Genomic DNA, 25,478 nt, shown 5'->3' with positions numbered 1-25,478 from the left:
AAAGGGCTTTTCTTCACAAAAGAGATAAGGGATAAAATTTACCTGTAGTCCAAACCCAAAGGACAGACAGCAAAGAATAACAAACAAAAGGGAATATATTAGTACAGAGTACCTTGAAGGGGCTTCTAATATCTGGATTTGCTAATAAATGGCAGAGCATCAGAAAGTGACAGTACCGGATATATTCTTGAAAAGCCTTTACAACGTTCCTCACAGCCAAAGGAATGTGAATAGTATCAAATGGCTCCACAACAGCACATGTTCCACCCTTATATTTTCCAAGACGGAAGCCCACTGTTTTGTCCTCCTGATTTGCACCAACACCAATCAGAAATTCACTTTTGTTTCGGTATTCTGTCTGAAAACAGAAGAAAGAAAAAAAAAAAAAAGAAAGGAGAAAAGAAAGGGGGAGGCTTACTAATAAAAAAATGTAACAATTCAAACTATTTACTACTACAAGTTTATAATTGGTTTGCATTGTGTTCTATAACATTTTCAATGAATACGGTTTTGGAGGATTACAAAATTTAAAGCCCAACTGTAGTTTCATATTAAAAAAAATTAGGCTAACTGAGGGAGCAAAAAAATAGAAGTTGTTAAATGCCTCTTTATTTACGTGCACTCTAGCTAGCATCAGCACAAAATTCTGAACCCCAGTACCTGACTGATAACAAAGACCAATGAGCCCTGTGTGACAGCAGTGGTTCATCTCTAGCAGTCTGACACACACCTCTCATAGTAATGTCAGCTAGTTTGAAGATTATATAGCAGGTATAAGATGCCTGATCTTTCCAATCTGCTGAAAGTGCACATGTGCTCCTACTTGAAAACTCTTTCATGGATTTCAGTGGTGAGCAGTAGTGGCACATTCTACTTTTTCTTTGATAGAGTTGATTCTAAAAATGCTTTTAAGCCTTTCGTAACAGCAGTTTCTATTATCAGATCATATTAAAATGATAAACACACACACTCAGTACTGTGCAAAAGTTTTAGGCAGGTGTGAAAAAATGCTGTATATTAAGAATGCTTTCAGAAAAAGTAGTAATTTATCGATTAACAAAACAATGAAAAGTAAATGAGCAGAAGGGAAATCCAAAATCAAATCATTTGCCTTCAAAACAGCATCAATTCTTCTAGGTACACTTGCACACAGTTTTTGAAGGAATTGGGCAGGCAGGTTGTTCTAAACATCTTGGAGAACTAAAATACAGACCTTCTGTGGATGTAAGTTGCCTCAAATTCTTCTGGTCTCTTCATGTAATTCCAGACCCTCAATGTTAAGATCAGGTCTCTGTTGGGGTCAAACCATCACTTCCAGGACTCCTCGTTCTTTTGTACGCTGAAGATAATTGTTAACGACATTGGCTGTATGTTTGGGGTTGTTGTCCTGATGTAGAATACGTTTGGGGTCATTTAATAGTATGGCATAATGAATAATTATCTGCCTGTATTTCTCAGCATTAAGGACATCATTGATCCTGACCAAATCTCCAACTCCATTTGTGGAAACGCAGCCCCAAACTTGCAAGGAACCTCCACCATGCTTCACTCTTGCCTGTTGACACTCATTATTGTACCACTCTCCAGCCCTTCAGCAAACTGCCTCCTGCTACAGCCAAATATTTCAAATTTCGACTCGACTCACCAGTCCAAAGCACCTGCTGCCATTTTTCTGCACCCCAGTTCCTCAGTGCAGCCAACAGTGAAGCATGGCGGAAGTTCATTGCAATTTTGGGGCTGCATTTCTACAAATGGACAAGAGAAATTAGGATAAAGGTACCCTTTTAATCTTGGTGTACAACCTAATTTATTAAAGGTCCTTCATACTCTTTTTGCAAATGAAGTTGGATTTTTGCTCATCAATGTTGTTCTCAATACTGAAAAATACAGGCAGATACTTATTGATCCTCCCATACCATCAGGAAGACGTGTGATTGGCCTCAAATTTATTTAGCAGCAGGACAACCACTATGAAGCCAATGTGATTAAAGTGGAGCTCTACCCAAAAGGGGAAGCTCCGCTTGTTTGCCTCCTCCCCCTTTCCACCGCTGCCACAATTGGCACCTTTCGGGGGGAGGGGGAAGCGGGTACATGGTTTTGACAGGTACCCGCACCCATTTCCAGCTGACTTCCCTGCGGTGAACTCAGTCAGAAGTTTGGCCCACTCCTCCTTCCCCCGCTGCCGGGCCATTCACAAAGCGCAGCGAACTTCGCACATGCGCAGTAGAGAACCGGCTGTGAAGCTGCAAGGCTTCACTGCCAGTTTCCCTCAGCTGAGATGGTGATGGCAGCACCTGAAGGCTGATTTGAAAAAAAAAAAAAAAAAAAAAAAAAGGAAAAATTAGAAAATTGGCTCTGGTGAAGACGTCGCTGGATTTGTGGACTGGTAGGTAAGTGTCCTAATATTAAAAGTCAGCAGCTACAGTATTTGTATCTGCTGACTTAAAGCGGAGCTCCACCCTATTTTATAACATTAGCTGATTCAGATTGCAGTAATGTAATGACATAAAAACTGACTTTTTTTTTCTCAACAGTACCTGTGTTTTGCAGATGTTCCTCTCTGCTTCCTGTCTGTCTATCCTGCGGATATGGGGGGGTATTGTGCGGCATTTCCTTTCAGCCGCACTGGCTCCTGGGAGCTTGTGCCAATGTTCCCAGGAGTCATTGCGGAGGCAAATGCGGAGCAAAGAATGGTGGTAGCTCAGCATTAAGGGAACAAGGAAGTAAATGCTTGTGGGCTTCACATGCCCACAAGCAAGATGAAAATGGCCGGACAGATTTTATATAAGTTGATCTTTACAACGAAAGCAGACATCGGGCAAGCTCAATCTCCAAAACAGTGAGTTTGCAAGTGTCAATGTTTGATTTTTTTTTTTAAAAACATTAACACAAATGCAGTGGAGCTCCGCTTTAACTTTTTCTTAAGGAACCCAGGGCTCCGCTTTAAGAACCATCGTCAGTGTAAAGATCAAGGAGTCCAGGAAGTGATGGTTGCCCCCACAGTGCGCTGATCTCGAGTCTGTCTGGGATTACACGAAGAGACAGAAGGGATTTGAGGCAGCCTACATCCACAGAAGACCTGTGGTTAGTTATGTAAGAGGTTTGGAAATAACCTACCTGACATGTTCCTTCAAAAACTGCATACAAGTGTACCTAGAAGAATTGAAAAATGTATGCTGTTTTGAAGGCAAAGGGTGGTCACACCAAATATTGATTTGATTTTCTCTTTTGTTTATTTTTTAAATAATTAAGAAAATGGAAACAAAATGAACTATTAAAGGGGTTGTAAAGGTTTGCGTTTTTTTCACCTTAATGAATTCTATGCATTAAGGTGAAAAAACATCCGACAATACCGCCCCCCCCCCCCCAGCCCCCCGTTTTACTAACCTGAGCCCGTTCACCTGCTGTGCTCGCCCCCGATGTCCTCTTCGGTGCTCAGCCTGGCCGTTGATTGGCTAGAGTGGATGGATTGAAAGCAGCGCAGCCATTGGCTCGCGCTGCTGTCAATCACATCCAATGACGGCGTGCCGGGGGCGGGGCCGAGTGATACAGTGAACGGCTATAGCCACCGGCTGTATCACGGGAGCGCGCCCGCAAAAACTAACCACCATGCAAGAGAGCTTGCATGAAGGTGGTTAGTTCTTGTGGGGAGGAGCTGAGACAGCCGCCGAGGGACCCCAGAAGACCAGGTTCGGGGCCACTCTGCAAAACGAGCTGCACAGTGGAGGTAAGTATAACATGTTTGTTATTTAAAAAAATAAAAATAAAAATTGCCTTTACAACCCCTTTAAGCCCTTTTTTCTGAAAGCATTCTTCATTTACAGCATTTTTACACACCTGCCTAAAACTTTTGCAGAGTACTGTACATACAGTACATTTGCCCACTGAAAGAAATGATAAGTCTATAATTTTATTGGTAGGTTTATTTTACCAATGAAAGACAGAATAACAAAAAAAAAAAAAAAAAAAAAACCCATATCAAAAAAGGTAAATTGATTTGCGGTGTACAAATCTGACCCCAAGTGACACTTTTTAGTGACCAGTGCTATAAAAATGCACTGATCACTGTATAAATGGCACTGGCAGGGAAGGGGTTAACACTAGGGGGTGATCAAAGGTTTGTGTTCCCTATGGAGGTGCTAACGGTCAGGGGGACAGACTGACAGAGTAAAGAGAGAGATCGTTGTTCCTGATCACTAGGAACAGCTGATCTCTCTTCCCTCCTGTCAGAATGGGGATATGTCTTGTTTACATAGCCCGATCCCAGTTCTGCCTCTGTGAGGAGCGATCGCGGGTGGCCAGCGGACATCGCGGCTCCCGAGCCGTGCCGTGGGCGCCTTTTATCTATTACACGAAATGGCTCACAGGTATGTCATTTCATGCAATTGAGCCGCCCTGTCAGAGTATATGTGCAGTGGGAGGTCTTAAAGTGGTTAACCACTTCAGCCCCGGAAGGATTTACCCCCTTCCTGACCAGAGCACTTTTTCCAATTTGGCACTGCGTCGCTTTAACTGCTAATTGCGCGGTCATGCAATGCTGTACCCAAACGAAATTTGCGTCCTTTTCTTCCCACAAATAGAGCTTTCTTTTGATGGTATTTGATCACCTCTGCCATTTTTATTTTTTGCGCTATACACGGAAAAAGACTGAAAATTTTGAAAAAAAATGATATTTTCTACTTTTTGTTCTAAAAAAATCCAATAAACTCAATTTTAGTCATACATTTAGGCCAAAATGTATTTGGCCACATGTCTTTGGTAAAAAAAATGTCAATAAGTGTATATTTATTGGTTTGCGCAAAAGTTATAGCGCCTACAAACTAGGGTACATTTTCTGAAATTTACACAGCCTTTAATTTATGACTGCCTATGTCGTTTCTTGAGGTGCTAAAATGGCAGGGCAGTACAAAACCCCCACAAGTGACCCCATTTTGGAAAGTAGACACCCCAAGGAAATTGCTGAGAGGCATGTTGAGCCCATTGAATATTCATTTTTTTTTGTCCCAAGTGATTGAATAATGACAAAAAAAAAAAAAAAAAAAAATTACAAAAAGTTGTCACTAAATGATATATTGCTCACACAGGCCATGGGCATATGTGGAATTGCACCCCAAAACACAATTTAGCTGCTTCTCCTGAGTATGGGGATACCACATGTGTGGGACTTTTTGGAAGCCTAGCCGCATACGGGGCCCCGAAAACCAATCACTGCCTTCAGGATTTCTAAGGGCGTACATTTTTGATTTTACTCCTCACTACCTATCACAGTTTTGAAGGCCATAAAATGCCCAGATGGCACAACCCCCCCCCCCAATGACCCCATTTTGGAAAGTAGACACCCCAAGCTATTTGCTGAGAGGCATGTTGAGTCCATGGAATATTTTATATTTTGACACAAGTTGCGGGAAAGTGACAATTTATTTTTTTATTTTTTGCACAAAGTTGTCACTAAATGATATATTGCTCACACAGGTCATGGGCATATGTGGAATTGCACCCCAAAATACATTCTGCTGCTTCTCTTGAGTACGGGGATACCACATGTGTGGGCCTTTTAAGAGCCTAGCCGCGTACGGGACCCCGAAAACCAATCACCGCCTTCAGGATTTCTAAGGGTGTACATTTTTGATTTCACTCTTCACTGCCTATCACAGTTTCGGAGGTCATGGAATGCCCAGGTGGCACAAACCCCCCCCAAATGACCCCATTTTGGAAAGTAGACACCCCAAGCTATTTGCTGAGAGGCATGGTGAGTATTTTGCAGCTCTCATTTGTTTTTGAAAATGAAGAAAGACAAAAAAAAAAATTTTTTTTTTCTTTTTTTAATTTTCAAAACTTTGTGACAAAAAGTGAGGTCTGCAAAATACTCACTATACCGCTCAGCAAATAGCTTTGGGTGTCTACTTTCCAAAATGGGGTCATTTGGGGGGGTTTTGTGCCACCTGGGCATTCCATGGCCTCCGAGACTGTGATAGGCAGTGAAGAGTGAAATCAAAAATTTACGCCCTTAGAAAGCCTGAAGGCGGTGCTTGGTTTTCGGGGTCCCATACGCGGCTAGGCTCCCAAAAAGTCTCACACATGTGGTATCCCCGTACTCAGGAGAAGCAACAGAATGTATTTTGGGGTGTAATTTCACATATTCCCATGGCATGTTTGAGCAATATATCATTTAGTGACAACTTTGTGCAAAAAAAAAAAAAAAAAAAAATTTGTCTCTTTCCCGCAACTTGTGTCACAATATAAAATATTCCATGGACTCGACATGCCTCTCAGCAAATAGCTTGGAGTGTCTACTTTCCAAAATGGGGTCATTTGGGGGGGGGGTTTGAACTGTCCTGGCATTTTATGCACAACATTTAGAAGCTTATGTCACACATCACCCACTCTTCTAACCACTTGAAGACAAAGCCCTTTCTGACACTTTTTGATTACATGAAAAAATTATTTTTTTTTGCAAGAAAATTACTTTGAACCCCCACACATTATATATTTTTTTAAAGCAAATGCCCTACAGATTAAAATGGTGGGTTTCATTTTTTTTTTCACACAGTATTTGCACAGCGATTTTTCAAACGCATTTTTTGTGGAAAAAACACACTTTTTTACATTTTAATGCACTAAAACACACTATATTGCCCAAATGTTTGATGAAATAAAAAAGATGATCTTAGGCCGAGTACATGGATACCAAACATGACATGCTTTACAATTGCGCACAAACGTGCAGAGGCAACAAAATAAATACATTTTTAAAAGCCTTTAAAAGCCTTTACAGGTTACCACTTTAGATTTACAGAGGAGGTCTACTGCTAAAATTACTGCCCTCGATCTGACCGTCGCGGTGATACCTCACATGCATGGTGCAATTGCTGTTTACATTTGACGCCAGACCGACGCTTGCGTTCGCCTTAGCGCGAGAGCAGGGGGGACAGGGGTGCTTTTTTTTTTTTTTTTCTTCTTTATTATTTTTTTGCTTTTTTATCTTATTTTAAAACTGTTCCTTTCATTTTTTTTTTTTTTAATCATTTTTATTGTTATCTCAGGGAATGTAAATATCCCCTATGATAGCAATAGGTAGTGACAGGTACTCTTTTTTGAAAAAATTGGGGTCTATTAGACCCTAGATTTCTCCTCTGCCCTCAAAGCATCTGACCACACCAAGATCGGTGTGATAAAATGCTTCCCCAATTTCCCAATGGCGCTGTTTACATCCGGCGAAATCTAAGTCATAAAATGCTCGTAGCTTCCGGTTTCTTAGGCCATAGAGATGATTGGAGCCACTCTGGTCTCTGATCAGCTCTATGGTCAGCTGGCTGAATCACCGGCTGCATTCTCAGGTTTCCTGTTGAGACAGGAGAGCCAGAGAAAAACACGGAAGACGGTGGGGGGGGGCATTCTCTCCCACTGCTTGTAAAAGCAGTCTAGAGGCTAATTAGCCGCTAGGATTGCTTTTACATGAAAGCCGACCGCTGGCTGAAAAGAATGATACCAAGATGATACCTAAACCTGCAAGCATCATTCTGGTATAACCACTCAAAGTCGTGAATGGTGTACCTGAAGACAAAAAAATGGTTAACAATAAAGCACAGTAAACGGTAAAGTATAAAAAATTGCATACCTGAAAAGCAAACATGATAAAACATAATAACAATAAAACATTGCAGAATAGAATACAGTAAAAAAGAGCAGAACAATAGAGAGAATAGAGAGAGAGAGAGAACAATAAAACGACAACTATTATTTTTTATTTTATATTTTTGTTTGTGTTTTTTTTTTTTTTTTTTTTTTTTTACACTTTTTTTGTAACTGTAACTTTTATAACTGTAACCGGTTCCAGGTTCGGGTCTCTCAAAATGCGATGGCATCTTGGGAGACCCTGTGAAAGTGTGCCTAGTCTGTGCAATGCTGTACCCTACGCTAATACTCAACTAGTGAATGGTAGCGTTCAAAACATTCACCAATGCAAAGACCAGGATTGTCAGGACAGGAGGGACAATAATAGAGGGTGTCACGCCTATATTCGCGCTTGCTGCAGACACGACATCTTTTTTGGGGGTTCGTTGGGTAGGGGTACTCGGGAGGACATAAAAATGCCTCTCATGCAGCCGACTGCATTTGGTTGGGGATGTGAATGGGGGAAGTACGGGCGCTGCAGAAGTGGTGGGTTCCCAATTAGGATTGGCGAATGCAGCAGGAAGGGCATTATGGGCACGACGGGCCTGTGTTTGTCTTTTTGGTGGCAGTGGGACACTATTTGTGCTTGCCACCTCACCAGCTTGAACTGCACTTATGGGACTCGCCACGTCACCAAGTGTTACTGCAGTGCTGGTTTGACTACGACCGGGGTGTACTAGGGCGCTGGCGCTTGCCAGTTCACCAAAACGCTACCAAAAAAACTGTTAACGATCGCAGGGATCAGGCCTGACTCTGCGAACGCTGCAGTTATGCGTTTAGTGTTTTGTAAGTGACAGTGATCGATTGATACTGCACTTGGGTGGGCTGGGCTGGGCCGGGCGGAGGGGCAAAACGCAGGTGCTAGCAGGTATCTGGGCTGATCCCAATAACACTGCGTTTTTGGGAACCCTAAACTGCTGGGGACGCTAGTATAGATCTGATCGGATCAGATCAGATATTGATCAGTTCAGATACTATACCACTAAGGGAGGTGTACGGTGCGTGCGTGGGTGTTAGCGCTACTGGCACTAACCTGACGCTGCCTGGGGCTGGTGCTTGCCAGTTCACCAAAACGCTACCAAAAAAACTGTTAGCGATCGCAGGGATCAGGCCTGACTCTGCGAACGCTGCAGTTATGCGTTTAGTGTTTTGTAAGTGACAGTGATCGATCGATACTGCACTTGGGTGGGCTGGGCCGGGCGGAGGGGCAAAACGCAGGTGCTAGCAGGTATCTGGGCTGATCCCGCTAACACTGCGTTTTTGGGAACCCTAAACTGCTGGGGACGCTAGTATAGATCTGAACGGATCAAATATTGATCCGATCAGATACTATACCACTAAGGGAGGCGTATGCTGCGTGCGTGGGTGTTAGCGGTACTGGCGCTAATCTGACGCTGCCTGGGGCGACGCATATCACCGCCGGGCGATCAGGGGGCTAAACCTTTATTCGGTAATAAATGGCGGGTGCCCTGACACTATAAAAAATAAACGAACTAACCAGCGTCACCCGTAACGGTTATACGGTGATCACTGGTGAAAGGGTTAACTAGGGGGCAATCAAGGGGTTAAAACATATATTAGATAGTATATGGGGGTCCCTGTCGCTATAAAACGCTGACGGCGAACCTAAATATTTATGTCCCTAACTAGCGTCACCAGCGACACTAATACAGCGATCAGAAAAATGATCGCTTAGCGACACAGGTGACAGGGGGTGATCAAGGGGTTAAAACTTTATTAGGGGGGGTTAGGGGGGTATCCTAGACCTAAAGGGGGCCTAACACTCACTGCCCTAACACAATGTATCTGTCACAAACTGACACCAATACAGTAATCAGAAAAAAAAAAAAAAAAAAAAAACCTGCTTGGTGTCAGTTTGTGACAGGGGGGGGGTGATTGGGGGGGGATAGGGGGGCGATCGGGGGGGGGGGGGAAAATCGGGGTGTTTTGTGTGCCTGGCATGTTCTACTGTGTGTGTGTGTGTGTGTGTGTTGTGCACTCACATACCTGTCTTCTCTCCTCGGCCCGGAACGGAAAATAGGCAGGGAAATGATCCCATTGGCTGAGAGCGATCACGAGGGGGGGGCCACAAATGGATGGCCTCCCCCTCACCACCGATCGCCGGGGGAGATTTGCCGACCGCCGCAGGCACCGGGGGGGGGGGGTCCGATCGGACCCCCCACCCGCGGGCAGGCAAGGACGTACAGGTAAGCCCTTTTGCCTGCCCGTGCCGCTCTGTCGACGTACATCGTCGTGCGGCGGTCGGCAACTGGTTAATGAGTGAAATAAGTATTTGGCCTTTCGCAAAACATGACTTGGTACTTGGTGGCAAAACCCTTGTTGGCAATCACAGAGGTCAGATGTTTCTTGTAGTTGGCCACCAGGTTTACACACATCTCAGGAGGGATTTTGTCCCACTTCTGTTTGCAGATCCTCTCCAAGACATTAAGGTTTCGAGGATTTGGTAACTCAAACCCACATAGCTTCTATGAGATTAAAGGGGTTATAAAGTCTAAAAAATGTTTACCTTAATACATTCCTTGCATTAAGGTAAAAAATGTTTAGGTGTCAGCATCGCCCCCTGTGCCCCCCTTTACTTACCTGAGACCCCTTTCGATCTAGCGCCGTGCATGTCCCTAGTTCGTTTCTCCCCTTACTTCCGAGTCTCGTTGGCTTTGCTGGGGCCCGAGGAGCCATTGGCTCCCAGTGCTGTAAATCAAAGCCAGTGACCACAGAGCAGGGGGCAGGGCCGAGTCCCTCTGTCTGTGTCAATGGATGCAGCAGAGAATGCCCTTAAAGGTCTGGAGACTGGCTAGGCCACTACAGGATCTTAATGTGCTTCTTCGTAAGCCACTCCTTTGTTGCCTTGGCCGTGTGTTTTGGGCGATTGTCATGCTGGAATACCCATTCACGACCCATTTTCAAAGCCCTGGCTGAGGGAAGGAGGTTCTCACCCAAGATTTGATGGTGCATGGCCCCATCCATGGTCCCTTTAATGCAGTGAAGTTGTCCTGTCCCCTTAGCAAAAAAACACCCCCAAAGCATTAGGCTTCAACCTCCATGTTTGACAGTGAAGATGATGTTCTTGGGGTCATAGGCAGCATTCCTCCTCCTCCAAATACGGCCATCTGACCACAACACTTTCACCAAGTTCTCCTCTGAATCATTCAGATGTACATTATCAAACTTCAGATGGGCCTGTACATGTACTTTCTTGAGCAGGGGGGCCTTGCAGGTGCTGCAGGATTTCAGTCCTTCACAGTGTAGTGTGTTACCAATTGTTTTCTTGGTGACTATGGTCTCAGCTGCCTTGAGATCATTGACAAGATTCTCCCGTGTAGTTCTGGCCTGATTTCTCACCGTTGTCATGATCATTGAAACTTCAGGAGGTGAGATCTTGCATGGAGCCTCAGACCGAGGGAGATTGAGTTATTTTGTTTCTTCTATTTGCGAATAATCACACCGTTTTCACCCTCTCACCAAGCTGCTTGGCGATGGTCTTGTAGCCCATTCCAGCCTTGTGTAGGTCTACAATCTTGTCCCTGACATCCTTGGAAAACTCTTTGGTCTTGGCCATGGTGGAGAGACTGGAATCTGATTTATTGATTGCTTCTGCGGACAGGTGTCTTTTATACAGGTAACAAGATGAGATTAGGAGCACTCTCCTAAAATGAGTGCTCCTAATCTCATCTTGTTACCTGAGGAGCCAGAAATCTTGCTGATTGATAGGAGCTCAAATACTTATTTCATTCATTAAAATGCAAATCAATTTATAACTTTTTTTAAATGCGTATTTTCTGGATGTTTTTGTTGTTATTCTGTCTCTCACTGTTAGGCCTTTTGCTTCTGGAAAAACGAGGTTAAACGCAACTGCCTAAAAACGCCAAGAAACGAGACTGTGTACATGGACACATAGGATAACATTGAATGGGTTCAGGGGCAGTTGAAAAAAGTGTCCAACTGCCTCTGAACGCTAGTTTAACAGCGTCTCGTGTGCATGAGGCCTTAAAATAAACCTACCATTTAAAATTATAGACTGATCATTTCTTTGTCAGTGGGCAAATGTACAAAATCAGCAGGGGATCAAATACCTTTTTCCCCTCACTGTACACGCAAACACAAATTAACAAGGGGAGATTATACAAAACTTCCTATCAATGAATGAAAAGGTGCCAGCTTGTGCAGAATTTTGTTGTACAAGGCGAGAAAATCTGCAGGTAGTCAACTTGTGTGTATATGTTCACTGTAACCTGCTTTTTCGTTGACTTGTCTCATCAGTGTGAATTACAGTTAAAGCTGAAGTTTTTCTTTTTTTTTTTTTGCTAGCGAGCACCAGAGACATAACTTGCCTGTAATAAAGTGTGTCCCATGCCCAGCTTGTTGCTGCATAGTGTAGAAATCTCCTCACTGCTGCCAGGTCCATCCTTACAGTGCTGATCTTCCGGTGCTGCAAGGGTTAACATCGGCTACTGCAAGTGTAAGAGATTTACATTGCTCCCCCCTATTCATAGAACTCATACTATTCCTTCCTAGGATGCAAAGTGTTCTGTGAATGGAGGACAGGCAGATGAATGACATGATCTGCTTCCTTTTTGCATCCTGAGAAAAAATACAATTAATTCCATAGAAGAGGCATGCAGAAGGGGCGGATGAGTGGTGCTGAAAGATCAGCTTCTTCCCACAATGTACTCCCCATCAGATGCACAACCTTGCTGCATAGCAAAAAAAAAAAAAAACTAAACTTCAGCTTTAAAACCGACATGCTGCTGACAAGTTAAAGTGAAACTCCAGGCAAAAACTGTTGAAATAAATGAAACTCTAAATACAATCTTACATTTAGTATGTAAAGTTAGATATTTTCTTCTTTTGAGTCTGAAACATTAGCTTTAAAATGGGAGGACATGCTTACACAATACCATTCTGTCTCCAACGTAATAAGCTTAAGCTATCCATTTAGCATCTGTACCTGGGCTGGAGAAGGCTTCACTCCTTCCAAAGGACAACAAACTTTGTTATACTTCTGTTTCTGTACAAACAGCCATGGCAATAAGGCCTTGTTAGTATTGCCTATCTCCCTGGAGGAAGAAAAAACAAAATCATTGGTTAAATGTGAATTTTAGGCAGAAAATAAAAACACCAGTTAACTGCTTCTGCCCCGGAAGATTCCCCTTCCTGACCAGAGCACTTTTTTTGCGATTCGGCACTGCGTCGCTTTAACTGACAATTGCGCGGTCGTGTGACGTTGCACCCAAACAAAATTGATGTCCTTTTTTCCCCACAAATAGAGCTTTCTTTTGGTGGTATTTGATCACCTCTGCGGTTTTTATTTTGCACTATAAACAAAAAAAAAAAAAAAAGAAGAAAAGCGACAATTTTGAAAAAAAAAAGCATATTTTTTACTTTTTGCTATAATAAATATCCCCCAAAAATATATAAAAAAACATTTTTTTTCTTCAGTTTAAGCCAATATGTATTCTTCTACATATGTTTGGTAAAATCGCAATAAGCGTATATTGATCGGCTTGCGCAAAAATTATAGTGTCTACAAAATAGGGGATAGTTTTATGGGATTTTTATTTTTACATTTTTTTTTTTTTTATTAGTAACGGTGGCGATCTACGATTTTTAATCGGGACTGCGACAATATGGCGGACACATTGGACACCATTTTGGGACCATTGTCATTTTTACAGTGATCAGTGCTATCAAAATGCACCGATTACTGGCAGTGAAGGGGTTAACCACTAGGGGGCGATGAAGGGGTTAAGTGTGTCCTAGGGAGTGATTCTAGCTGTGGGGGGGGGGGGGGGGGTGAGCTTGCGGCGGTGCGCCTGCTATCCCCGGCTCTTAAAGGGGACGTACAGGTACGCCCATGTGCCCACCGCTGCCCTTGTGCCGACGTATATCGACGTGCAGTGGTCGGAAAGTGGTCAATAAAACTATTTGTATGCTAAAGCCTAGTACACACTATCAGCTTTTTTCCATTCAACCCAAAACTGTCAGCTGCGGTTCGGAGCCGCTGTACTAGCAACCTGATTATTGTGTTTGGACACGGCCCCCCTGCCAGAACACTCTGGTCAGTGCTCTCAGCCTGGTTTTACAGCATGCACGGCCAGCTTCTGTCCGACCTGATGTCGTCCGACCTGATGTCGCCCGACATTTGGCCCATATGTACTAAGCTTGTGTTTAATTTAGTACAGCAATCCCCCACGCTAAGCTATTGTGTTCGGACAGGGGAACGGTCCCCCCGCCAGAAAACTCCGGTCAGCGACCTTAGCCATTGGCTGAGAACACTGATCGGGAGGCTGTCAGGTGCTGGTTTTCCAGCATGCAAGTCTGAAAAAAAGACGGCCAAACGACGAGCTTCTGTTGGACCAGCTGCCATACACAAGGACCAAATGTCAGCCAGTTTTAATTGAACAGACCGATGTTGCCAGACATTTGGCCCGTGTGTGCTAGGCTTTAAGCTTGTGTTTAGCTTTTAACTAGCAAGAGCACCTGAATTTGACTTAATATTATTCCGTAATCCCCTGTACAATATCACTTACACTGGGAGAAGGAAGGAGAGCACTCTGAGCCAGTTAGCCACATGAACATGCTAGCAGCTGGAAAGAGCAGAGAAATGAACACACGTATGCATTTTACTTGTGCATCTAGCTCCTTGCTCAAAGTTCTGCTTGGGGGAAAAAAAAAAAAAAAAAAAAAAAAAAGGGATACTGTCACCTTGCACTACTTTTTAATCTTGGGTCACATTAAAGCCTTCCCTGCAAGGCAGCCTGGTGATGGGACAATGAAGAAGCAACAGCACACTGAAGAGTCATGCCCATTCTCATTCCTATGGAAAACATGCACATACCCCAGCAAAACTAAGATTTTGCGCCCAGAGTTAAGGTTTTGACTTTATGTCATAAGCATGCCTGGCCATGCCGTTTGCAACACGATTTATAGTAACAAAGTAGTAGGAAACAATTACTTTGTTAGCCTTTGGAGAACATGTTCACATTCTTGTTCCTTCATTTTAAGTTGCTCTTCGTATGTAACTTGCCACAAAGGAGTCACCACATCAGCAATCTGCTTACTGAGAGGCTCCTCTTCAGCACTCTCCTGTGCAGCAGGACGCTTCGATTCAGGTTGTTCCTTGTCATCATCTTCCTGTTTTCTTTTTTTCATTATGGGATCTGCCTTTGGTTTCGCAAGCCGGACACTTAGGGCTCGATTTTTCCACATTGCTCCATGTATAACCTTCATAGCTTTATCTCTTTCCTCTTCACTTTTAAAAGTCACAAATGCAAAGGTTTGTTTCTTAATGAGCTTTATTTTATGAGGGTTTAATCCATATTTGGCAAGAAATTTCTTAACATCGTTAAAGCCTATATACTTTGGCAAGTTCTGTATCTCTACTTTGTAAATCTCTGATGTGAACAGATCATCTTTGATATATCTGTAAATTCCAGTGTCATCAGCATTCATGGTACTGCCTGTAGCTGCACTGTCAGATAGTGCAGCAAATTCCCTATCATCATCTTTATCTGGTCCTGTATCACCTGTGTTGATGACCTTATCAGCTTTAACTTTTTCCTCTCCTTTGTTCTCATTTTCAATGCTGCTAGATTGTGCTAGTTGTTTAGGACAGCTTGCATCGGCCTCAAAACCTTCCATTCCTTCTGTAGTTCTGGAAAATAAACATTATTTAGGACAAATCAATTGTAACATTATTATTAATAGTCTTTTCTGGCTATAGTTAGCAAAAATTGTGGTGTACCAGGCTTTTTTTTTTTCTTACTACCACAAAAAAAAAAAAAAAAAAAACAAACAAAAAAAAAAACCTGCCAACTTACAGTACATAGACTACTAGGGAGAAGGAGAAGTGCCACAATAATAAAGAAAAATGAGAAACAGATTTTGTGTGTGCCTTTAAGTGCCATAATAGCCAGGCTTCCTTCATCAAGTGCTGAAATTATGCCTCTCCCCCTACAGCCACTACAAAGCCACATGTACAGTACCATTCCCCACATGTGCAGTGTTCCCACATCCACCAGTTTTAATGCGTGCTTTCTAGCAGTTTTCAAGCATAGGAGCTGATCAATTCAGCTTTTGGCTTAGTGCTAAACGTCAGCTGCCACTAACAGCCAGCATTACCACATTAGGAGCCCTGGAAACCCCTGACATCAGGAGTAATTTTCATTACAACTGTTATTTTTGAACCGGTACATGGGACTCAAATTATTATTGGCATCATCAGAATTAGAACAAGCTCTGTCCAAGTACGATGATAGACCTTCCAAGAGGTCGATTTCCTAGGTTTAAGCATGAAGCAATAGCGGAGTCTGAGAGACCCCAATGCCTCAGGATTCAGAGCATCAACAGCCAGGTCATCAAAACCAGTCACTGTGAGGCAGGATGATAAGCCTGCCCTTGAGACCGCAGGTTGGGTCGGGTGAAAAGTGCCCACAGAATTTCTCCCAGGAGTCAGAGAATGCCTGAGCACCAAGTCCATCTGGAGTAGTTTGGTCCCTCGTGAAGCAGGTGAGGCAAAAATCCACAGCAAAGGGGAGTCATATCAGTTAGAACTGCTCCCTGGGGTCACCACTGCAAAGGCCCTTGTAGCCCTAATCCTGGCCTCAAACCTATCCACCTTTAGAAGTGGGATGCCAACAGACCCATGTCTGTTGTCGCCCACTGTTGATAGATGTCCCGTGACACTTTGGGATGAAGAGATCATTCCCTCACATCCAGACAATGACGACTGAGGAAGTCTGCCTGCCGACTGTCTACTCTGGGCACATAGACAAGCCTTTCAGCCCAAGACAAAATTAAGTCTGCTTCTGTTAGTCATGCAGCTTCTGGTGCTGCCCTGACAACCGCTGTAGACCTTAACCGTGGCTTTGTCTGACTGAACTCTCATTGGTTGTCCCTAAAGCTGGTCAGTCCATTACAGCAGAAAAAGGCCAATACCCCTTAGCTTGAGAATGTTAATGGAAAGTCCCATGAGGACCCCCACAAGGGCAATGTCCTTTGGACGGTTTCTGTCCCTAGGACGCCGCCCCAGCCCAAAGGTCATGAGAACCGTCCATGTTGGCAGGAGAAAAGACTTCCACGATTCCAGCGCAGGACTAGGTGGCCATGATATCCTGGCCTTGGGAGACAGGCACATGGCCAGTGCAGAAACTGAGGTAGTTTGTCCCATGCAGTCAGCACACTGAGCTGCAGAGGCCTGGAGTGAACCTGGTTCAAAATCTCCCCTTGAAGGAGGCCACCATGAGGCCCAGTACTCTCATGCAAAAAAAAAGAAAAATCTAACTGATTTAAGCTTCTTGGAGCCCAGACATGAGCATTAAGGATAAACACCTGTTTCCAGGAAAGAAACTGACTGGAGGACTTGGCCTTAGAAGTGGAGGGGAAAAAGACTCATGGAAATTGGCAGTGGATTATTTCAACACGGATACCTTGGTTTTCTTCTTTCTAGGCAAAAGGGTGCTCTTTCTGCCCGTGACCTCCTTAGTGAAAGATGCCTCCTATGGAGAACTCGCCAATGAGTTGTTCTCTGTTAAAAAGAATGCTTTCCAGACTTTTCTTAGACAGTCTTTGCAGACCAGATCATCCAGTACTAATGAGCGGACCATAAAGATCCTAACAGGTTTCTTGGTTATGGAAAGAGATACCATACTGGTGACTTTAGATCCAGAGGGTGGAGACGGCTCTAATGTCAAACCTTACTGCATCTCGTTCACCAGAACCTTAAAGTGGTTGTAAAGGCAGAAGTTTTTTTTACCTTATTGCATTCTCTGCATTAGGTAAAAAAACCTGTGTTCGGCTTTCCCCCTCTTAACTGAGCTCGATCTTGATCCAGTGTTGTGCTCGAGATAAGCAGCTCCCTCTTCTCTGGACATGGATGCAGCAGCAGGGGCCATTGGCTTCTGTGGTCAATCACAGCCTGTGAGGAGGGAGCGGGGCTGAGCTGCACTGCACTGTGTCAATGGATACACAGAGTCTGGGTCGGGATCGAGCGTGTACATGTACCTCCATAGCAAGCGGCTTGCTAAGGGGCATTCGGAAGGGGGGGATGGCCTGGAGCGCCAGCAGAGGAAGAGTTCTCAGAATTTACCTTCCACTTCCTCATTTTAGCAAGGAACCCCAAATTTCCTCATCATGTTCCTATGCTGTGTGCACGGCTCTGCCCCCTCATCTCATTTCCCCTGTGTTTGACATCTGTCATCTGGTTGAGAGGCTCCCCTAAGGGGGTACTCACAACAAGTCTCGTGGAGCATGATGGGTGCAACCGCCCTGTGTCTCACTTACTAAAGACTGCTGGATAACCCCTTGAAGGCTGATGCAGAGACGTGGACCACAAATTTGAAGAAGAGTAGTGTTGGACCTGAAGTTTGCCTTGTCTGCAGGAAAGCACGTGCTTAAGATAGCACCAGAGCTTGAGGAAGGCTGGAGTACAAACAATTGTGAAACGGTGCATGCAGTGCAGGTTATTGCATGCCCACATGTCAAAGGGAATGCAACAAAATCACCTCAACAGTGAGGAATGTGTTGCTAAACATATCATGACAGCAACACATTTAAAGTGTCATAACTGCCCTGCAACTGCTCTGGCTTGTAGAGCACTCTGCATCTAACTGCACTTTGTTGCACCACTGTACCAAGTGTGCCCACCAAACACAGAGCCCAGTGCCAGAAGCCAGACCCACGTCGGCTTTGCTAATGGGTCAAACATGTGAAAGCTGCAGCAATTAGCCGCAGTGGCTCTACATGCAGATAGGTAGAGAAATGACTTCTCTGTATGAAAACAGAATTATAAGATGGAACCTGTTCTCAGCAGAGAGAGAGATATTCCCACCACCTAGACACTAGCAAAAAACATGGACAGGATAAAAGTTTAAAAAAAAAAAAAGCCTGGACATACACTTTAAGAAAAATCTCAACATACAAAATGTAGTAAAATATACACTATGTTACCAGAAGTATTGGGACACCTGCCTTTACACACACATGAACTTTAATGGCATCCCAATCTTAGTCCGTAGGGTTCAATATTGAGTTGGTCCACCCTTTGCAGCTATAACAGCTTCAACTCTTCTGGGAATGCTGTCCACAAGGTTTAGGAGTGTGTCTAAGGGAATGTTTGACCATTCTTCCAGAAGTGCATTTGTGAGGCCAGGTACTGATGTGGGACAAGAAGGCCTGGCTCGCAATCTCCGCTCTGATTCATCCCAAAGGTGTTCTATCTAGTTGAGGTCAGGACTCTGTGCAAGCCAGTCAAGTTTCTTCACCCAAAACTTGCTCATTGATGTCTTTATGGACCTTGCTTTGTGCACTGGTACACACTCATGTTGGAACAAAAAGTAGCCATCCCCAAACTGTTCCCACAAAGTTGGAAGCATGAATTTGTCCAAAATGTCTTGGTATGCTGACGCCTTAAGAGTTCCCTTCACTGGAACCAAGGTGCCAAAACCAACCCCTGAAAAACATCCACACACCATAACCCCCCCTCCACCAAATGATTTGGAGGCGTGGTCCCATACTTTTTCCAATATAGTGGGGGATGAGCAAGTTTGGGGTGGAGGAACTTGACTGGCCTGCACAGAGTCCTAACCTCAACTCGATAGAACACCTTTGGGATGAATTAGAGTGAGTCTGCGAGCCAGACCTTCTCGCCCAACACCACTGCCTGACCTCACAAATGCGCTTCTGGAAGAATGGTCAAACATTTCTATAGACACACTTCTAAAACTTGCGAACAGCCTTCCCTGAAGAGTTGAAGTTGTTATAACTGCAAAGGGTGGGCCAACTCAATATTGAACCCTACAGACTAAGGACAGGGATGCCATTAATGGTCATGTAAAGTCATGCGTCCCAATACTTTTGGTAATATAGTGTATCTTGAGCAAATATTTACCCTTGTCTATTCTTTGTTTTCTCTGTGCATGGTTTAGAAGAAAGAGTACAGCTCCACAAACTTTTAGGACTGTAGCAGAAATGGAAGTTTGCCTGTGGTACTTTGCTCTTCTGTGTCACTCCTAAAATAGCCTCTCTCGCATTCACAAAAACTTTTAGTGCAGGAAACCCTACAACTTACAATAAAGAAAGAAATAGTGAGTGCACATAAACAGATATGTTTTACATTCAATTTTAACTGGTGTTGCAAATCCTGATGCACAAGTGAGGAATAAAAGATGAGATTTTGTATCAGCTGGTTAACACTAAGAAGATTTGGGCTGCTTTTAAAATGTACCTGTCGCATACCTGCGCAATTCACACTGAGAACATGGAGAGAAAAAAAAAAAATCTGCAAAAGCAGAGATCTCCATTGAAAACCACACGTCAAAATGACCGGTATATTCACAGAAATCTGTACTTTCCTGTAAAAGCATAGGGTCACTTCTATACAATAACATACCTAATATAAGAAGAGTCAATATAGTTTGCGGAGTGAGCTCTAATTCAAGTAGGTAATACCTGACCAGAACTTATGAATGCTGAAGTAATAATATCTCTAATCCATCAGGCCACGGTACTCTAGGAGGCACTAAGCCCCGAGATAGGGTCACTATACAAAACTAGAAGTTAGATAGATTTTTGTCAATCTAATTTCCAAAAAACCTTAAAGGGCCACCACCTGCATATGAAGGGTACTGACAAACAAACCCATTTTTAGCTCCTTCCTGGAGTTAATCCAAAGACTGTAGGAATTCAATATGAATGTGTGCCAATTATTTTTGCCAGGGATACAAACGTCTTAAAAACTTTAGCATATAGTTTTCTGGTATTCACTTTATGGCTAAGGTGAAAAATCTCCTTTCCAAACATCCTCTTTTCTTAAAGCGGTAGTAAACCGTGGTGGTATAAAAAAAAAAAACCTCCAAGGCAATGTAATAATGTGCTAATATGCATCGCATATTAGCACATTATGATAAACTTACCTTAGAACAAAGCCATCCTATGCCACAATGTTAATGCTGACATCTTCCCCCGGTCTTCCTTCCTAGTTCACGGCCTCCGGCAACATGGGTGGCTGGGGGGGGGGGGGGGGGGGACGCCATTTCCGGCACAGGCTCCAAAGGTCTGGCACTGTAAGCCGGACCTTCAGAGCGCATGCGCCGATTATGTCATCGGCTGCATGCACTCTGAATAACTCCTAAACTGTGCAAGTTTAGGAGATATTCACAGTACCTACAGGTAAGGCTTACTTGTAGCTACAAGTGGTAGTACAGAGTTTACTAGTAGTTTAAGAATCCTCCTCACAGCCTCCAGGTAATTAGGCGGAAGAGCAAAAAAGTCAGATGGAACCCCGTTCCCTGTGATAACAAATCCAGACAATTCCATAGAATCCAGGGAGAATCAACTGCCAGAGACTTCAGAGCTGAGTCCCAGCATCTTTTTGGACATAAGGGGCTATCAAGATGACTTCTGATTGGTCCTGGATGATCTTCCTGATCACTAGGGGTAGTAAAGATAATGGGGGAAATTGTGATGCCAACTGAGAAATGGCAAGGCATGCCTATGACATGAAACAAGATGTTTCTTGTCCTGGTGAAATAGGGACAGGGTAGGTGGACCAATGGATGGACATGGGGAATCAATTAGCCACGACACTACAAACTGCAGCCACCATGTTTGAATCCACCATTGCAAGGTAAGGCAAACTGAAAGTGTACAATCTAAGCATACCAGTTTGATAAAGCATTCCCCCCCACACACAGACATTATAAAAACTCTTATGCAAACAGCACACTTTAATCCTGTTATAATCAGGATACATTTCTCATACAAAGCTTGCCATAAGAATCAAAGCTTAAAGCGTTTGTTAACCCCCAAAAAATAAAAAAAATATATGGATCCTGCTCCTTTAAAGCATTTTATACAGCACAGTGCTTGTGCTGTGAATTTTGGCCCCCTGTAACAAAAACCTGGCTGATCCTGCCAGTCTCTCCCCTTCCCCATATAAACTGACCACGATAATCATGGCTGCTGAGCCCTGACACCATGACCAGTTTACGTGCCTCCGTCATCCGCAGCCTGCTCTTCTGTGTCTGTCTCCTCTGCCCCCCTCCTGCTGCAGGAATATCCAATATATTTCAATACTATAACAAAAAAGAGGAAAGAAATAAAAACTTAACTCACTTATCTCCTTCCAACTCAGCGCAATGAGTTTCCAAACAGATTAACAAATGATGACACTATGATTAGTCACAATGTAAGACAAATAAACTGGCTGCCACTTAAAACTAAAAGGTGTGTGTGTGTGTATATATATATATATATATATATATATATATATATATATATATATATATATATATATATATATATATATATAAATATAATAGTCTATCACATTAAGCAAACAAATGTGAAGAGACACATAATATCCAAGCGGTGCTTCTGTCAAATTACTGAGAATTGACACAATTGCATATAAAGTAAAATACAGATATAATAGCTAAACGTTAAATCGCAGATCTGACAAGTGAATGAACGTGAAGATAAAGTCCGTGGTTAGCTGCATAAGTGGATAAAGAAGGGGAAATGGTCGGATAGTGCACCAATCACCGTATTCAAAACCCGTGCTCCACGCGCCCCTCTGGGGTTAAAACTCACCACAAAATTGCAGATAATAAGCATTCACGATCTCCCACTGATTTACTGCTGGGCCGGCGGCCGAGAGCCATTATTCATTTTGTCTCCGTGTTTTATTAAAAAAACTCCACCTTTACCGTATCTCACGGCGGCTCCCGGCGGTCACGTGACTGGCTGTGTCCTTCTCCTCTCCTCCTCGTGTCCCACGGGAGTCAGCGGGGAAATTTTGGCCCTGCCTGCTGCTTCTGTCAGACGGGCAGAGAGGAGACACGGCCAGTTACATGAGTGCCGGGAGCCACCGGGAGATACAGTAAAGGAGGAATTTTAATAAAACACAGAGACAGGGGTGGACTGTATTAGGAGACAAAGCGGATTATGTTAACATGTGAAAGTGGGTTAACAACCACTTTAAATTTTACAACCTCCACATTCTTGGATTACTTTAAAAATACAATGATTAGAAAAGCTTTGCTAAAGCAATAATCACAATGTACTTGGTTTAGGCTTATCTTAGGTAGTAAACCTCTGAAAGTACAGCTGTATTGGAATCTAGCCTATCTGGGAGGCTTCATTGCCCCCTGATGGCTCCTTACCATTCATCATGGGGGGGGGGGCATTATTCATTAGGAGGCTTGCTGTCTGGGCCCTGCACACAGCCAAATACCCGCAGCAGTATGTCCTCCACTCCTGAAGTATTCACTGGCCCAAACTTTCCCTAATATCAGCCCCTTTCGACAATCTGAGCCTGCAACAGAATAGCTAGGGATTGTGGACACTCGTGCACATCCCACACACCGGTAAGTGTCATCATCTGGTACAGGAATGGAGGCATTCTACCATACAGGGAACCTGCCCAGAGATGCTATACTGCCAGAAAAAAAACGTGGGAAGAAACCCCCAGGGATACCGATGATGACCAGTGCCACTTCCTTCAGAAGGAACAGGCCAAAAAAGCAATGGACTGAAGTTGCCTACATCTGTCAAGCAGCAAGGTCCAGCACATGCCTTCAGAAAAAACCCTCAGGTAAGCAACTTGACCAGCAACACAGGCAGACCAGTACCTACTCACCTGAGAGAGGACCGACAAACAATTATCAGAGCCAAGAGAAACGAAACAAACATGACGAAGTGTACTCCTGAATGGTTGGAAAAACATTATATATATATATATAATGAGGGGGTGGAAGGAGCTTTTTAATCTCAACTCTGGTTTGTGTTTCCTGTTGAAGACGGAGCCATTCATCTCTCAAGTAGCTGTCTTTTCAAGATGGTTTGGGGAAATGGAAAACACTAGAGTCACTGTCAAGGTAACTTTTTCCAGATGCAGCATTTATCAAAAATAGTAATCATTGATCTCTAGGCACAACCTTTACCGATACAATACAAACAATACCTTGAGCTTAAAGGGGTTGTAAACCCTCATGTTTTTTCACCTTAATGCATCCTATGCATTAGGTGAAAAAACACCTGGCAGTCACCAGCCCCCCAGCTTTACTTACCTGACCCCTTCATCTCTTTGGCGGGGGACACGCTGTCCCTCTCTCCACAGGGTCCCGGCTCTTGATTGGATAGATTGATAGCAGTGCAGCCATTGGCTCCCGCTGTTGTCAATCAAATCCAATAACACGGGGGGCGGGGCCGAGTGCGGCATTCCTGTCTGTGGGTGCAAATGCTGGACTCGGGAGCGCGCCTGCAAGGTAACCCACTCAGGAGAGTGCTTCTCCTAGGGGGTTTTCTGATGCAGGGAGGAGCCGCGAGAGCTGCCGGGGGACCCCAGAAGAGGATGTTTGGGCCACTCTGTGCAAAACGAGCTGCACAGTGGAGGCAAGTATGACATCTTTGTTATAAAAAAAAAAAAAAATAAATAAAAAAACAAAACAATCCTTTACAATCACTTTAGGTTTACAGTCTAGCTTGGAACAATGTAAGTATACATATTCCATGTAAGTGAGACTGTAGAAGGCCCTAGGTAGTCTCTGGGGTCTCATGCCACTCGGCATGGCCACCATTCAGAGGACTCTGTGCATTTTCCACAATGGGGTGGCGCCATCCCAACTGCCACTTCGTTCAATCAGAGGACATTTTGTGGCGACTGCTACAGTGATTCTCTGTGTCCACAGCGATCCCAACGTGTATAGAATATGCATACTTGCATTGGACCAAGCTGAATAGATGTAACTACACAATACAAACAATACCTCGAGTTAAGCTTTTAGACTGGGTTCACACTGATGCTGAATGTGGCTTGCAGCAGGGGGTCCCATGCGTCCATGTTCTCAGTTTCAGGGACGAATCAAGGCCGAATTTTTGCCTGAATTCAGACCTGAAATGGAGCCAAAGATGCACGGTACTCCTGTGCAAGCCGCTCCACAGCCGTCCCGGAGATATGTGAACCGGCTCCATAGAAAGCCGGTCACAATCTCCTGTCATGCGAATTGGATGCGGGGAAACCGCATCCAATTTGCTTAGTGTGGTATTATTGCAGAGAATGTGTTAAGGTAAAAAAAACTATTTAGACTTTAGAACCACTTTAAAGTAAAGAAAACTAACATCCAAGACAGTTGTCACCATTGGATGGTTTACTCTCATCTCTTATTCTGAGGACAATTCAAATATGTTGGCTTCCCCTAACATTCTATGCTGGTGACAAAGGAAAAAAGGACAAACCGAGAGGTGAATATTTAGAAAAGTGAACATACCCAGGGAAGCCACAAACAGCAGCAACAACTTTACAGGACTAACCCCTCACCACTCCATCCTAAATGGCACAAACTTTGTTTTTACTTCATGAAAGATGCATATCCCTCTACAGCATGTACTTATCTTAATTAAGAGCACTACTAAAGGCAAATCCACTTTGCACTTGGAAGTGCAGTCACTTTAGATCTGAGGGGTAGATCTGAAATGAGGGGGAAGCTCTGCTGATTTTATCATCCAATCATGTACAGGCAAAAATGCTGTTTATTATTTTCCTTGCATGTCCCCCTTAGATCTACAGGGTCTGCACTTCAAGTGCACTTGCAGTGCAAAGTGGATTTGCCTTTAGTAAATAACCCCCTAAGTGTCATTTCTGTTTGCCACTTTGTTTCTCTGCTATCAACATGAATCACTTCTGACAAGTTTTCCTGACACCAAGAGAAAAATGGTGACAGGGAAGGGACCTCCAGTTGATTGAAAACCTCACCTCTGTTCCTGTGTGAAGAGGAGTGTGCCCCTTT

The 25,478-nt window shown here is 43.7% G+C and overlaps 1 protein-coding gene across 4 annotated transcripts in view; it reads right to left on the bottom strand.

Annotated features, from left to right (window-relative positions):
- The window catches only part of TRMT2A (tRNA methyltransferase 2 homolog A), a 92,558-nt gene that overhangs the window by 66,198 nt on the left and 882 nt on the right, over positions 1-25,478 (bottom strand). For 2 of the 4 annotated variants that reach the window (XM_073628652.1, XM_073628662.1), the window contains exons 2-4: positions 14,648-15,346; positions 12,641-12,749; positions 177-358 (exon numbers count right to left, since the gene is read on the bottom strand). In XM_073628652.1, coding sequence (XP_073484753.1) covers positions 177-358; positions 12,641-12,749; positions 14,648-15,333 — 977 coding nt within the window. In that variant the 5' untranslated portion in view covers positions 15,334-15,346. Of the gene's footprint in view, positions 1-176; positions 359-12,640; positions 12,750-14,647; positions 15,347-19,579; positions 19,755-25,478 lie in introns of all 4 variants that reach the window. The other 2 variants (XM_073628643.1, XM_073628634.1) reach the window with 2 other exon arrangements.

Source organism: Aquarana catesbeiana, linkage group LG01 (assembly GCF_042186555.1).
Source record: "Aquarana catesbeiana isolate 2022-GZ linkage group LG01, ASM4218655v1, whole genome shotgun sequence".
In the NCBI taxonomy this organism is placed as follows: Eukaryota; Metazoa; Chordata; class Amphibia; order Anura; family Ranidae; genus Aquarana; species Aquarana catesbeiana.
The sequence above is the reverse complement of the archived record's forward strand: the minus strand, read 5'-3'. Positions and strand labels throughout refer to the sequence as shown.